The 15336-nt window shown below is 38.6% G+C and overlaps 1 protein-coding gene across 1 annotated transcript in view; it reads left to right on the forward strand.

Moving 5' to 3' along the window:
- cusr (Copper-only SOD repeat protein) overlaps positions 1-10250 on the forward strand; it is a 115622-nt gene extending 105372 nt beyond the window's left edge. Inside the window, exons 9-10 of the mRNA XM_020535248.2 lie at positions 2988-3071; positions 6196-10250. Of these exons, the coding sequence (XP_020390837.2) occupies positions 2988-3071; positions 6196-6299 (188 nt within the window). The 3' untranslated portion in view covers positions 6300-10250. The remainder of the gene's footprint in view (positions 1-2987; positions 3072-6195) is intronic.
- Positions 10251-15336: the final 5086 nt, after the last annotated feature.

Consider the following 15336-nt stretch of genomic DNA (forward strand, 5'->3'; position numbering starts at 1 on the left):
AGACCCGAAACGTCAGCTTTCCTGCTCCTCTGATGCTGCTTGGCCTGCTGTGTTCATCCAGCTCTATACCTTGTTATCTCAGAGTCTCCAGCATCGGCAGTTCCTACTATCTCTGCTGTGTAAATGTGAATTCATTTTGGACATTGAGGTTGAATTTTTGACTGGATGTGCAGGTGCATTTTGGTGCACAGATGAGTACATTTTTTTTTTGGAGAAAATGTGATTTTCCTCTGAAATCCCAGGCCTGTGTCAATTTTCACTGGCCTTTTGCAAATCGAAAATGCCTTCTATGCAAAAGCATTGAGGTCAACTTCCCCAGCCTAAATGGGGCCAAAACGTGGATTTCCTTCTGCATATCATTTTGCCCAGTGGAATAGGGTATGAAGTTTGTGAATAAAATGAAAAGCCTGCTGAAGAGTAGGGAGTTCTCAAATGTTTTGACGCCTTCAAATGTCACCATTTAAGTGCTGCATCATAATGTGGATGCGTTTTTAATAGATTGCTCAGAGCCCTGCGCTGATGAATCAAAGGGAAGTTAACCCTCACAATCACCAACATTGTGTAATCGTGGTTTCCTAATGGAGAAAGAACTTTAACAAATTGAAGAGAGTACAACGAAATGATACAAAAACACAAATTGCTGGAAAATCTCAGCAGGTCTAGTAGCATCTGTGAAGAGAAATCAGAGTTAATGTTTTGGATCTGGTGACCCTTCCTCAGAACTGATAGTAGCTGGGGGTAAGGAGTAAATAATAGTTGGGGATAGAGCCCAAAGAGAGAGGAGAACAGTTGGACAGACAAAGGAGTTGACAATGATCTGGCTAGGAGGGTGAATAGTTATTAATGGAGACTGTTAGTGGCTAACAATAGGTCACTCCCAACACTAACACCCCCCCTCCCTCCCCCACAGCCCCATGGCACCTTCCTCTGCAACCGCCAAAGATGTAACACCTGCCCATTTACATCCTCCCTCCCCAGTATCCAAGGGCCCAAACATATCTTCCAGCTGAAGCAACACTTCACCTGCACTTTCCAGAATCTAGTCTACTGCCTTTGCTGCTCACAATGTGGTCTCCTCTACATTGGGGAGAGAAAGCGTCGACTGGGTGACCATTTTGCAGAACATCTACGTTCTGCCCATGAAAAAGACCCCGAGCTTCTGGTTACCTGCCACTTTAATGCACCACCCTGTTCCTTCGTCAATATCTCTGCCTCAGGTTTGCAAAGCTCAATGCAAGCTGGAAGAACAGCATCTCATTTTTCACTTAGGAACCCTGCAGCCCTCCGGACTCAATATTGAGTTCAATAATTTTAGAGCCTGAGCTCTCCCGTGTCCTTGACCCCAAATCCACACACCAGGCCTTGTTATCACATGGTCTTCTGTTACACACTACCTATTGTTAGCCACTAACAGTTGCCGTTAACAGCTATACACCCTCCTAGCCAGATTATTATCAACTCCTTTGTCTGTCCAACTATTCTTCTTTCTCTTTGGCCTCTATCCCCATCTATTGTTTACTCCTTACCCTCTCCCCCCCACGCTATCTTCTGCATATAAGCCAACATTTGCCTAGCTACAATCAATTCTGAGGAAGGGTCACCAGACCTGAAATGTTAACCCTGAATTTTCTTCACAGATGCTGCCAGACCTGCTGAGCTTTTCCAACAACTTCTGGTTTTGTTCCTGATTTATAGCAAATGCAGTTCTTTTGGTTTTTATTGAACATTTCCTTTAGGTGAGGCTTATCATGTGCCACTCAAACACTTTGTAGGACTTTCTCAAGGTCAAATACACTAGAGGCAAGCTTCACACCAGCCAAATCATATCCTGGCAGCTCTATTGACCAACACCGGGATTGGGGAGGGTGGTGGCTGCTACCGGTAAGACACACCCAAAGCCTGGTATTGTTGCTGGGTCCCTGGCCACAGGTGAGTGGCAAAGGGGTGGTTGAAGTGTAAGGACTGTGAAGAAGGGGTGATTGGCAGTAAGAGAAGGAGCTGACTCTCAGTGGGCTACTCCTTGCTTGGTCAGACAGAGTGCCTGTGGAAGGCCATGAGCAACCTGCACATGTTGGGCTGCCTGCATGGCAAGCCCAGACCCTATCTCGGCAGGTGCTGAGTCAATTCCCGGGACAGCAGGAAGAGAACTTTAAATGGGAATTATTTATTAAGGGCCTTATTTGGGGTAGGGCAAGAGGTCTGTCCTCTTGCCTTCCCATTACAGATTGTAGGACTTATATCAAGATAGATACAAAATAAAAATTCCCCATGTTCTCCCAACAACCTCGCAAATCTCTCCTTTATCATACCAAGCTGCCATTTCCATTTCCTGAAGCTGCAGTATGCAGCTTTTATAGCTGAATAGGGTGCATTGGAAACTGCAATACCCATAACCTGTTGGTATCTGCTTACAACAGAGCATCAAGATGGACTGTCATTTCTTATTTAAGTGCTTCTAATATTATCATATTTATTATCTCAATGTTAACATCTAAGAATGGATTTATACACCATCTTTCAAGATGTTAGAACATTCCAGACCATTTCATAGTAATGAAATGTATTTGAAATGTGGCCACTGTTATAAAGTGGGGAAATACAATAGCTAGATCACGCAGCCAGGTTCCAATAGCAGCTTTGTGGTAAATGATGAGATAAGGTGTTTCTGTGATGTTAATTGAGGGATACATTTTGGCTAAGTCTCAAAGGCACTCACACTCCTCACATTGAATAGTGCCATAGATTTTTTACTTCCAGCTGGGGGGAGGTCTTTTTTTAATGTCTCATCAGAGGAAAAAAGGGCACATTCAACATTGCAACATTGCATTAGTCCTGGACTAGATTACATAAGTCTTTGGCATCGGGTGTGAATCCACAACTTTGTTTCAAATGTGAAAATGATGGCACTGAACTAAGGATTGATGATGTTTATGATCAGTCTTCCCAAAGCTATATTCAAAAAAGTGATGTTATTTTTCTTTTCTCAGGACATGTTGATCAGAGCAAGCTGGATAAACTGGATAACGAAAAGAAACTGGGTAAATTCAAAGCCTCTGCAAAATGTACAACAGGTATGTCTGTGTTAGCTATGTAAGTAATGAAACTTATAGGGATGGATTTTCATGTTGGACCTGGGAAATGCAAGCTGGGCCCATTCTCCACTTTGGAAACCCAAGCCTGATATCAGTTTGTCCATTTGCATACATTCATCTCCTAGAGATGTGAGCTTTCCAATATAGTTCTTATGCCCCCTCATCATCATCCTCCTGCCTCCCCCTCCCATCTCCCACACTCCTTCTGTATGTCTGAAGCTGCTTCATAATCTCCATTCGTGCCTCATTTTTGCGATTTGGTTTATTATTATCACATGCACCTAGGTACAGTGATAAGTTATGTTTTGCGTGCTGTACGGGCAGATCATACCATACAACGTGCATTAGGGTAATAGAACAGAGTGAGGAATGCAATGCTACGGCTGCAGAGAAGGTACACAAAGAGCGAGATCAACATTTAAATTTAAAATTTGCGAGGTCCATTCAGAAGTCTGATAACAGAGTGGAAAAAGCTGTTCTTGAATGTGTTGGCACCTGTGTTTAAACGTTTGTATTTCTGCCTGATGGAAGAGGTTGGAAGAGACTATAACTGCATGGGAGGGGTCTTTGATTATGTTGGCTGTCTTCTCAAGGCAGCAAGAAGTTTAGATGAAGTCACTAAGTGGATGGTTGGCTTGTGTAATGAACTGGACTGTGTTCACAACTCTCTGAAACCCTCACCCAGCCCTTTTTATGTCCCTATTTATACCCCATTTCCAATCACTAATTCTCCACCATGAACAGTCTTTGGGAACCATGTAATTACAATAGGAATCCTTTGAAATGGATATTGAAAAGTACACCTCTAACAATCTAAATTTGCCAAGAAAAGAAACAAAGTTTTGCAATTCCTAGCCCCATTCCTGACACACAATCTGGCCCAAAGCTGAATGTGCTTTCTTGGATACCTGATGACAATGACGATAAATTTGTCATGTCTCCATTCTAATGCTATAACCCCTCACAATGCACAACTATGTAATTGATTCAGCTCCGCTCTATCAATGTCATTCTCTCTCATGTCAACCAATATTCAGTCAAACTTTCATTGTCATTGTGCCACCCAATGCAAAAATATAACTTTCATTCCACTACATTGTATCATGTGCACAGTATTAATTAATCTACAATGGGAAACAATTCTGCATGACCTACTGGGACAATAGGTTAGTACGCTGTCATTTAAAAAATTGTTTATGGGATTTGGGTGTCACTGTCTAGAGAAGCATTTATTTACCATTGTTAATTGCCCAGAATCAGCAACATTACAATGTAACATCCTGACAGGGTTTGGACAGGCTGAGTGCAGGGAAGATGTTTTCCCCTTTTTGGAGGGCCCAGAACAAGTGGCCATGGACTCAGGATAAGCAGTAAACTATTTCAGGCTGAGATGAGGAGAAATAGGAGACCTAGGTCTCAGCTCCTCCTTCTGTAACTGGATCCTCAACTTCCTGACCCATAGACTGCAATCAGTAAGAATAGGCAACAACATCTCCTCCACAACAGTCCTCAACACCAGTGCCCCGCAAAGTTGTGTACTCAGCCCTCTACTATACTCCTTATACTCATGACTACTCAAACTCCATTTACAAGTTGCCTGATGACACCACTGTTATAGGTCGGATCACAAACAGTGACAATACAGGAAAGAGATTGAGTACTTAGCAGCATGGTATAAAGACAACAATCTCTTCATCAACATCAGCTAAATGAAGGAGCTGGTCATTGACTTCAGGAAGCGGAGTGGAGGGCACACCCCTGTCTGTATCAATGGAGCTGAGGTGGGGATGTTCGATAGCGTCAAGTTCCGGGGAATGATGATCACCAACAATCTGTCCTGGTCCATCCACATCAACATGACGGACAAGAAAGCACAACAATGACTTAGGAGGCTAAGGAAATTTGGCACGTTCACAAGGACTCTTACCAATTTTTATAGATGCACCATATAAATCATCCTATCTGGATGTATCACAGTGTGGTACAGCAACTGCTCTTCCCAAGACCATAAGAAATTACAGAGAGTCATGAACATAGTCCAGTCCATCACTCAAACCAGGCTTCCATCCACTGACTCCATCTACACTTCCCGCTGCCTCGGGAAAGCAGGAGACTGGTGTTGATTTAGACGATTATCCACAATCTTGTTGAATGGTAGGGCAGGCCCAATTATTGAATGATCTATTCCAGCTCCTATTTTTGATTAAGAAGTTTTTCAGCAATCTCAATGCAGTTCCCAGTGGATAAAGAGCTATAGCTTAGCTATGCTTGGAACTGGGCAGTAATTGCCACCCTGTAGCTCAGATGTATCAAGGATTGTTACTCTGGAGGAATATTATTTCTCAGGTTGGAGTTAGAAAGAATTATTTTAGGAGTATGAAAGCAAATTCTACATGTAACTTGTGCTGCCTGGTCTTATATGATTCTGACCCAGAGTATACAGTGTTGAAAAAGGAGCTGCTCCTAGCACTGGCATCATTCCAGTAAGGTTATACATAGGATTAATAAAAACTTCACATTATTTTGTCATTTGACTAGCTCTGTTAGAATATTGATCAACATTTTGTATGTCAAAAATTGAAATTTAAACATGGCCTAAAGGCAAGGATCAGTGGAAACGTTATTGAGTTATTTTCCTGAAGGGTATTGAGAAGCTGGTTTTCAGTCTGAGTTTCCCGCCATGGTAAATTCTCAGTCTACGCTGTGCTGTGACAAGGACCAACTGAAGGAGTCCACTCCATCTACACCTCAAACTTGGGAAGATCAGCAACCAAGGCACTCCCCTCAAGTTAACACCCCTGTGACTCAGTGTAGGCTTCTGTTCATAACAGTATGGGAGCAAATCTCCAGCCTTTCTAACATGTTTGTGAGATAAAGCAATATTATTTTTTAACAATCTGTATTAAAATAGTGAATGTGAAGATTCTTAAATGATCAAGTATTTAAATGTATCGTATTACATTGCGTAAAATGTCTTAAGTGGCAAAACCTTCTGGCTGCTATTATACAGCAAACAATTTATGTGAAGCAATTTTATTTTTTAATGAAAAGAATTATTAATGAATGGAAGGAATAATTCTAACCTCTTTGTGATTTTTAACAGATCCTAGCAGTGTGGCTCCAGGCCTTCTCCCGTATGTTGAGCGATTTATTTTCTGGATACTGACTCTGACAATGCAGCTGGTCCTGTACACTCTGTTTGAATAATTGCATTGCGAATGACGTCAGCACCTCCATCTGGTCCAAAATGCTGGTTTCACAACAAAAACAAATCATATAATGTATCACATTTAAACAAACCCAGGGTTTAACTGCTGTTGATTTCCTTAGATTGCACCAAATGGTTCATTCTTAGACTTGCACTTTATTTTCCTGTGAATCAATGTGTTATGCCTTGAAATTCAGATCTTCAAATATGTAGTGGATGAATATTTAAAGTTCTTCAGATTCATTTCCCTGCTTTTTTAAAGAAGCAAGTTAGTACCTTTGTTAAAACAGTTGACAAAAAGACATCATATCAACAGAGTGAGCAATTAGATGCTAATATTCAAAGATTGTAATTTGAAGGCATCAGAGGGCTAAGGCATCGTAAAATAATGAACTCAGAGAAACGTAGTTTTGGTAAATATTATACAGAACAGATTTTTAGTTCTAAAGCCATGAAAGTAAAAATGGATATATTCAACAAAGTGAAGATTCAAGATGAGCTACAAACTATATATAAAATATATGTGAGATATGACTTGTGTAGTATAGCAAATGATTAAAAACCAGAAATGTACCTTCACATTAAGATTATATTGTTGACTTGAAACCTCATTGTGATGTTCTATTTTTTATATTTGTACTGTAATGTTGACTTCAATTTAGGATTTTCAATTTAAAATTTATTCTGTAATATATCCATGTGAACGATGACAAAAAACTTTCATCTAGTATCTTCATAGAGTGCCTTTCATAACCTCAGGATGGCCCAAAGTGCTTTGCAGCCAATGAAGAACTTTTGAAGTGTAGTCACTGTTGTATTGTAGACATAAACAGCCAATTGCAATGAAATTCGACAAAGATTATTAACTGAATCATGGAAATTCCAGCATCCAACCTGTTCCATTGCTGGTACTAGCTCTTAAATTGGACCCACCTGCTCTGTTTTGCTATCCTTTTCCTTATAATCTTCATGTTGACTTATTTCTCCTATTCTTTAAAGTTCTGGAAGTTTTTTGCTCCACTGTTTCCCCTTGTTCTTTCAATGATGATTCTGAACCCATATTCTCTTGTTACTGAATCCACAATATCTTTTGCTGTTTATTCTCTCAAAATATTTCAGAATTTTGAAATCCTCCAATAGATGGTATGAAATCTTCTCTTAAGTAAAACAAAATTGCCAAATTCTTCAGTCTTTCTTCCTAAGATTCATTTCCTATTCCAGATATATTGCACTCTTTTCTTTAATAGATAGCTCAGAGACACTATAAAAGTTTCATCTGTGACATATTCATTCAGCATCACTTTCTATTTTTTGTATTCCGTGCCTCCATGTTTACAGCAGAAAATTTGCTTCCTCCTGAATATTTTGCTTTACCTATATTTTAAAAGGTTTTTCTTTCTGCACAACTAGATCATTTCTATTCTTTCATTGAGATTTTATTGGTTAATGTTTATGTCTGTTAATTTTTCTCCACATCCCCACACCACGAAATGTTTGATTGACATTTCTCAACAGTGAACTACATCCGTCTCCACACAACCCAGTATGCTGCTCTTCAGTGCCAAGACCACGAGTTTGTTAACACCAACATACTTCAATCTTTTTTAACTGCTTATGTCTAAGTCACTGATAAAAGCTGAAAGTAAGAGACCAAGATCCATTAGTGGATCACAACCAGAAAACATCCTCAATTATCAATATTGCCCTTAAAACAAATCATGCATCCTAATTGCCATAACTTGTCTACAGTGAAACCTTATTAAACACCTTCTGATAATTCTTATAAACTACTTCCACTGCATTCTCTTTATGTTTACACTGTGTGATTTTCTCAATCAAATTAAATTAATCAAATACAATAGGCCAAGTTTTTGTCTTGGATTCCAATCACGTCATTATGAAGCACCAGTGCCCAGATAATGATAGCACAGCAGGCCTGGCTGTCTCCATCAGTACTGTCCAATTTAGAGTGAAGAGCACCTGAAGCTGGTAGGGCTCTAAAAAAACTCCCCAACAGTAAACGATCAACTCCTCCTCCCTCAGAGGCAGGCACTGCCAATGTAGATTGGCGAGTGAGGAAAGTACCTCAAGATGGAGGAACAAAAACAAAGTTGCTGGAAAAGCTCAGCAGGTCTGGCAGCATCTGTGAAGAAAAGAACAGAGTTAATGTTTCGGGTCCGGTGACCCATCCTCAGAACTGATGGTGGCTGGGAAAACATCAGTTTATATGCAGAAGAAAGGGAGGGGTTGGGGTAGGGAGTAAACGAAAGGATAGAGCCTAAAGAGAGAGAAGAGCAGTTGGACAGACAAAGAGTTGATAACAGTGATAACAGTTTCAGCATCTACAGTTCTTTCAGTTTTTATTCTTCAAAATAGAGGCATCCTCTGAAGAAATCCTTCCATTGGTTGGCCTTTAGTCGCAGCTGTGTTCCAGTGGTTATACTGGCAGTGAGGGGCTTAACTTTAATGATAGGCTGCTGTGTTCATTGCTGCCTCTATTCATTAGTAGGCAGCCTGCAAGCTGACTATGGGCAGGTGGGTGGCACTCCCCTGAAATGGGCGACTCCGAAATGGCTCTGAGGTGGGATTGTGCTGGCACACTGGAAAGCTGGCTGGTAGTGGGGCAGTTGCCAGCCTATCCACTGCTGTTCCTACCTCTGCAGCTAATTGAAAGATTGACCTGACATGTCCTTTAAACTATTAGATCATACCCATCCACCCCCACACCCCACCCCGAAAGATTTGATGCATTTCTACTTGTGATACAACTCCAGTAGTCTGCACTGGGATAAGATTCTGGCTTCTAATGTTCTGACTTTTCACTTTATCCCTTGTTGAGCAGGTATGTAACTACGTGCAATACTCCAATCCTTTGAAATATTCCTGTTTCCAAAGATACTTTGGAACTTATGGTCAGTACTTCTACTAGCTTTTTCCTTGTGTCTTTGCAGTATTCTGGGCAGTTCTACTTTTGGCCCCATTGAATATTTCTCAGTAGTACTGATTTGTCCATATTCTCTTTGTTACTCTTGCATTCCATTTTCTTGTATTTTTGTGAAATCTGAGCAAACTATTTGCAAACACAGGATGGTTGCTTTATCACTTTCCTATCTTTAGTTACCCTGCTAATGTGCATGTTAATTTTCTTTCCTTTCATGTTGACTGCCCTAATTCTTAGTTTTTTTAAATCTCTCTCTCTTTAACGATTGACGTACTTCAATTATATTCACTAAAAAATTTATTTGATTACTGGGAAATATTATGCCAGGGAATCTTGTCTATGTGTGTATCTTTTATATTGCCAATAATGATTCATTGTTATATAAACTAATTTGTGAGTTTTTGAGCCCTGTAGTTTAGATGCAGTAAGTCATATCATTTGCTTGTTTTGATCCTGCTTATGACATGTATATAAGTGAAATTAATAAAAAAAAACCCCAAGGTAACTCATGAGAAATAAAGCAATCCTGAAATAATCACAAATATAATGTTATTTTCAATAACACTTGATAAGTACAAGTTATTGTCTCAGATCTCTGCATATATTTACCAAAGTACCTTTGAGCTCATTGTAGAGTTTATCAGTTTTTTTGTCTGAATGTTTTGCTTTTAATTATATTTGTTGCTTAAATATAAAGTTGCATTTAAAATTTGATGCTGTTATTCAAAATTAATCACTTAGGTTAACAGATTTAATGTACAGTTATCAATTTTTATGTACATTAGAAAATTGTACATTTTGAGGAGATTAAATTAGCCAGTTTTAATTGATTAAATTCTATTTGTAAGTGACTTTCCAGAAAAGCGATGGGAAATAATCTGTATTGCAATTACCTTTAGATTGCATTATTTTAGATGTCACAAGACACACAAATGATTTGGAAATTGGTTAAACAAGTACATTGTATGGTTAAATCGGAAAACAGAAATAAAATCAGGTATTGGACAAATGAGTTTAATTTTCTTGCATATTTAAGAACATGGGAAAGGAGCTGCACCCATTTAGTTTCTTCAGCCTGTTCATTCAATGAGATAATGACTGCTCTGTACTTGCTTTTGCCCACCACACCTGTGTACAGAGAGCAGTTCTGGGCACCCCACCTTGGTGAGAGTACAGCCTCTGTTTAATAGAATGAAATGTGCACTTTGACGATTAAATGACCATATATACTCGAGCAATGGTCCATCTGGTGTCTAAATTGACTTTCAGCCAAAAACATCCAAACACTTTGTACTTTTCAGTCATATACTGTAGAAGTTAACCTTCCTCTGATGTAAGCCCACTCACCACTGGAGATGGCTGTTCAGCTGCTGCAGTCTGCACATGTCCCGGCTCCTTCAGTGTTACTTTTAGAACTCCTCAGTTCTGCGGAAGGGTCACCAACCAGAAACGTTAACTCTGTATTTTCCTTCACAGATGCTGCCAGACCTTGATGGGAACACTCTCAGATCTGGCAATTCTGTGACGTGATGATGGGAGAAGGTGGATTTCACCACCTTGAAATATTTCTCATGGCAAAGTCCACTTCCTCTTTGGTTAAAAATGTAAATTTAGAACTCAGCATTGACACAAATATATACAAGTTTGGATAGATTATGCAAACTAGAATTGCAGTATCTGGGATTTGGAAGAGTAAAGGTTGAATTTATTGAATTTTTCAAGTTATTAGAGGAATGGTTAGGATTGATAGAAAATCGATTAGATGGGTAGGAGATCCGTAGGGAGGTGGTATACTCTAAGAATTAGAGCCAGAACTGTCAGGAGTGAAATTGGTATTAATTTTACACATATAAAGAAGTTTTCTGACTTGCATTTAATGCTAGATCTATTGTTCAAAGTTGAAATTGCGTTTGTTAATGATTGATCTATACCTGCTTTTTAACTACAGTATGGTCTAACCAGGGTTTTTGACAGTTGAAATGATGTCTACTTCCTTTCTTTCTAGTCCTCTAGATATAGAGACTAATATTTCATTAATCTTTTTGATTATTTTCTGCACTCGTTTATGATATTTTGATTGATATACCTGGACCTCCACTGTTTTGCACTTTTTACTGTTTGGAAAGTCTCCTGTTCTAATCCTCTTTGGGTCCAAAGTGGATGACCTCATATTTACCTGCTCTGAAATCGATTTACCACAGGTTTGCCCATTGTTTTACTCCATCACTACATTTTGTAATGTTAGAATTCTATCCAGTCCACAGAAAATGGTATCATTGTGTCATTGACATATCTGAACATGTGGTGTTCTATCTCATTTTTTAATTATTAATTAACGCAATGAATAGATGATACTGTAACACATCCCTGTGAACTACTACTCATCACAGTCCATCAATTAGAGTATCTGTCCAACATCCCAACTCTCCAGCTCCTTCCATACAGACATCTCTTAAACAGTTTACTCATTTGCCTTCAATTCCATGAGATTCAACCTTACCTAACTTTCTCTTATGAAGAACTTTATCAAGTGTTTTTCTATCATTTGGGTAGCAGTCTGGTGAAGGGAGTTGTCAATTTATTATAGAGTCAGTTGATATTTATTTTCATTTAAATTGATGGAAATTTAGAAGACTTTGTCATTTGTGGGCGCCTGAGCTGTGTTGGTGAAAATGATGCTACATAAATTGAAACTGACAAACAAAAAATCTGAATTAGAATAGTAAAATGAAAATTAGTAGAAAAGCACTTTTTAACTTAAAATCAGTTACAATAATTAATGATGCTCCTGTTCCCTCACTAATGTGTTGCATCTCTTCAAATGCCATCTATTTCACATTGCCAAAGCTGATCTTAGATAAATGCCTTTAAAAGATCAGTGATGGGTAAAATAGCTTATAGTGCTTACATCTCTGTGACATGTAACAGTAATGTCTGAGTGTTATATCTAGCATTATTTTCTTCAGAATTTTTTTTTAAAAGGTCTTTTTATACACCAATGTTTACATTCACATCAGGTTTTCAAAACTGCCCAAGAATAAAATGTTGTAAATATGGTGGCAAGATTCACGTATCATATTCACCCTTTTTTTGTCCAGTGTTTTGCTGTATCCTGAAGGTGTCAGGTGATGTTTGTGTTTACAGATAACTCAAATTTGGATGGGACGGTGAGCTCTGAGGAGGATGCAGAGAAGTTTCATTGTGATTTGGTTAAGTTGAGTGAGTGGGAGAATGCATAGCAGATGCAGTGTAAGGTGGATAAATGTGAGGTTATCCACTTTGGTAGCAAAAACAGGAAGGCAGATTATTATGTGAATGGTGATAGTTTGGGAAAAAATGGTGCAACAAATCTGGGTGTCCTGTACACCAGTCATCAAAAGTAAGCATGCAGATGCAGCAGGCAGTGAAGAAGGTAAATGGTATGTTGACCTTCATTGTGCAGGAATTATAAGTCTAGGAAAAGGATCTCTTGCTGCAATTGTACAGGCCCTTGGTGTGGCCACACCTGGAATATTGTGCACAGTTTGGTCTCCTTATATGAGGAAGAATGTTCTGGCTATGGAGTGAGTGCAGCAAAGATTTACCAGACTGATTTCTGAGATTGCAGGACTGAAGTATGAGGAGAGATTGGATGAATTAGTCCTATATTCACTTGAGTTCAGAAGAAGAATGTGAAATTTCATAGAAACCTATAAAATCCTAACAGAATTAAACAGGGTAAATGCAGGAAGGATGTTCCCGTTGACTGGGAAGTCCAGAACCACAGTCAGAGTCTAAGAATGAGGAATTTAGAACTGAGATGAGGAAACATTTCTTTACCCAGAGAGTGGTGAACCAATGGAATTCTCTGCCACAGCAAGTTGAGCACAAAACATTGAATAATTTCAAGGAGTTTGACATAGTCCTTAGGGATAAAGGGATCAAAGAGTATGGAGAGCAAACAGGAACAGGGTACTGAGTTCGATATCAGTCACGATCATATTGAATAGCAGAACAGGGTCTAAAGGACTTAACAGCTTCTTCCTATTTTCTGTAGTTCTGTTTGTTTGAAAGCTATGAACAGATCTCTATGATAGCTTGTTAAAGTAACCGTACTTCACATATGAGATTTGACATTGAGCTTTGATAGAGTCTTGACTATGGACAACATTGCAACCACTCTTGATTCTACTCTCACTCGACATCAATTTTCCAGGCAGATTGGAAGGAACATCTGATTTATTTCACCTTAGTAATGTAGGGCATTTTTAGCAAGTGTAAGATCCAACCCTCAGCGAGCTAAGATAATCTTCACAGTCTGCCTTGTGTGGTTTAGTAATATACCAAATAATACTAAAACCAGTTAGGTGTCATTGGGAAGCTCGTCCTCAGCTTTGTCCTATGAATTCATTTGCTGCTTATTCACCAACAATGTAAATACAAACCATAACCTTCTGATGGAAGATGGTGTAGTTTGGGTTTATTGTATAGCATGTCTGCTGTACCACCTCATTTTCATTAACATTTCATAAGTATAATTGGACAGTTGCTTTATCATCTCAAAATGTTATCGTCATGCACAAATAAGAGACACAGATGCACTGTTAGTTCTCATTCAAACTAAAGTGTGAATTTTTATATCGTCTCCTTTTATGTTGTCACAGTTTTATGAGTAAACCAACCAATTTACTTTGAGAAGTCTTCTGGATTCCATCTGCTTCTAAGTCATGTTTGGTGTTGTACTGGAATTAACCAACATCTTTCTTTGAGTGCCACACCCCAGGAGTTCAAATACCTGAAAATGTAAATTCTTTTAGATGAAAGTAATTAATTTGGAAAGAGAATTTACACCCTTTTACTGAAGTCATTTGCCTATTAGTCTTTTTCCATTAGATTCCAGGAGCCTGATGCCTATGAGCTGGCTCCTTACATTTTGCTGGTAAATTTAATTGGTAAAGATTGACACAGAAGTGTAAACTAGATTAAACTGGATTCAATATCAGAATCAGAATATGTCTAAATAGAAAACCAATAACACAGTCCTTGAATGTCAGAATCTGGGTATCGTATTAATATAGGCATTTATACTTTTTCCATGTGTAGTGCACCAGCCTTTCAATTTTTGTACTTAGTCTATTCTTTTGCTGACATGTCAGTGAGAAATCAGGAAGTCTAGAAAGCTTTAATTTGAGAATGTGAATGTGAGAGGTTAATGAAAAGTAAATTCAGTTTGAAATTGTTTATCCTATTAAAAGTGAAAATACTCAAGAAAGTGGTTGATTTAGTAGTGGATCTCGGCCACAACAGTTTGATCACTAGTATATCCATTTAATTCTCTTAATTTTTAACATTTAAGCTGCCATTAATATGCTTTTAAAGAGGAAAAGCATGATTCAGAGCAGCTGTGTGTGTACATATATTTTGTTGAATTAACATCATGTGCAGGTCACACAATAAGAGTTTTGGCTACACAGCAGCATGTTTCAGTGTTTATTGCTCCAGTACCTGAATGTTTATGAGAAAATTGAAATTGTTTGCTGAACACTTCTTAAAAAGACCTCATGCCCTTCAACTTTAAGAGTTTAGGATGAATCTTTACAGAGGAGAAATATTTCTTTCAGCTATTCATATGCAATAAGGTTCTTACTGATATAACTTGAACTGACAAACATCCACATCATGTGACTGTCATAGACACATAGAGTTGTACAGGACAGAAACGGACCCTTTAGTCCAAATTGTCCATGCTGACCAGATATCCTAAATTCATCTAGTGCAATTTGCCAGCATTTGGCCCGTATCCCTCTAAACCCTTCCTATTCATGTACACATCCACTCAGCAAGAACCCTGGGTTAATCCTAGTTTAACATCAGCAAGTGTAATCAGTTCTACACTATGTTCATTGGTTTTGATTCTGTCACCACATTTCTACTCAGACATTCATTGTGGAATGGAAGTCTGTGGAACAGTCATGAAGAGTAACAGAAAAATGCTTAAATAAAGAGAAATTAAACAGACTAGTGTCATTACCCCATTGAAAAGTCACCAGTTTCAGTAAGCTTTTAGTTGGCCCAAAAAAACCTTCTTACTATCCAAGGAAGACTCTAGAATAACC

Source organism: Rhincodon typus, chromosome 20 (genome assembly GCF_021869965.1).
Source record: "Rhincodon typus isolate 14 chromosome 20, sRhiTyp1.1, whole genome shotgun sequence".
Lineage (NCBI taxonomy): Eukaryota > Metazoa > Chordata > Chondrichthyes > Orectolobiformes > Rhincodontidae > Rhincodon > Rhincodon typus.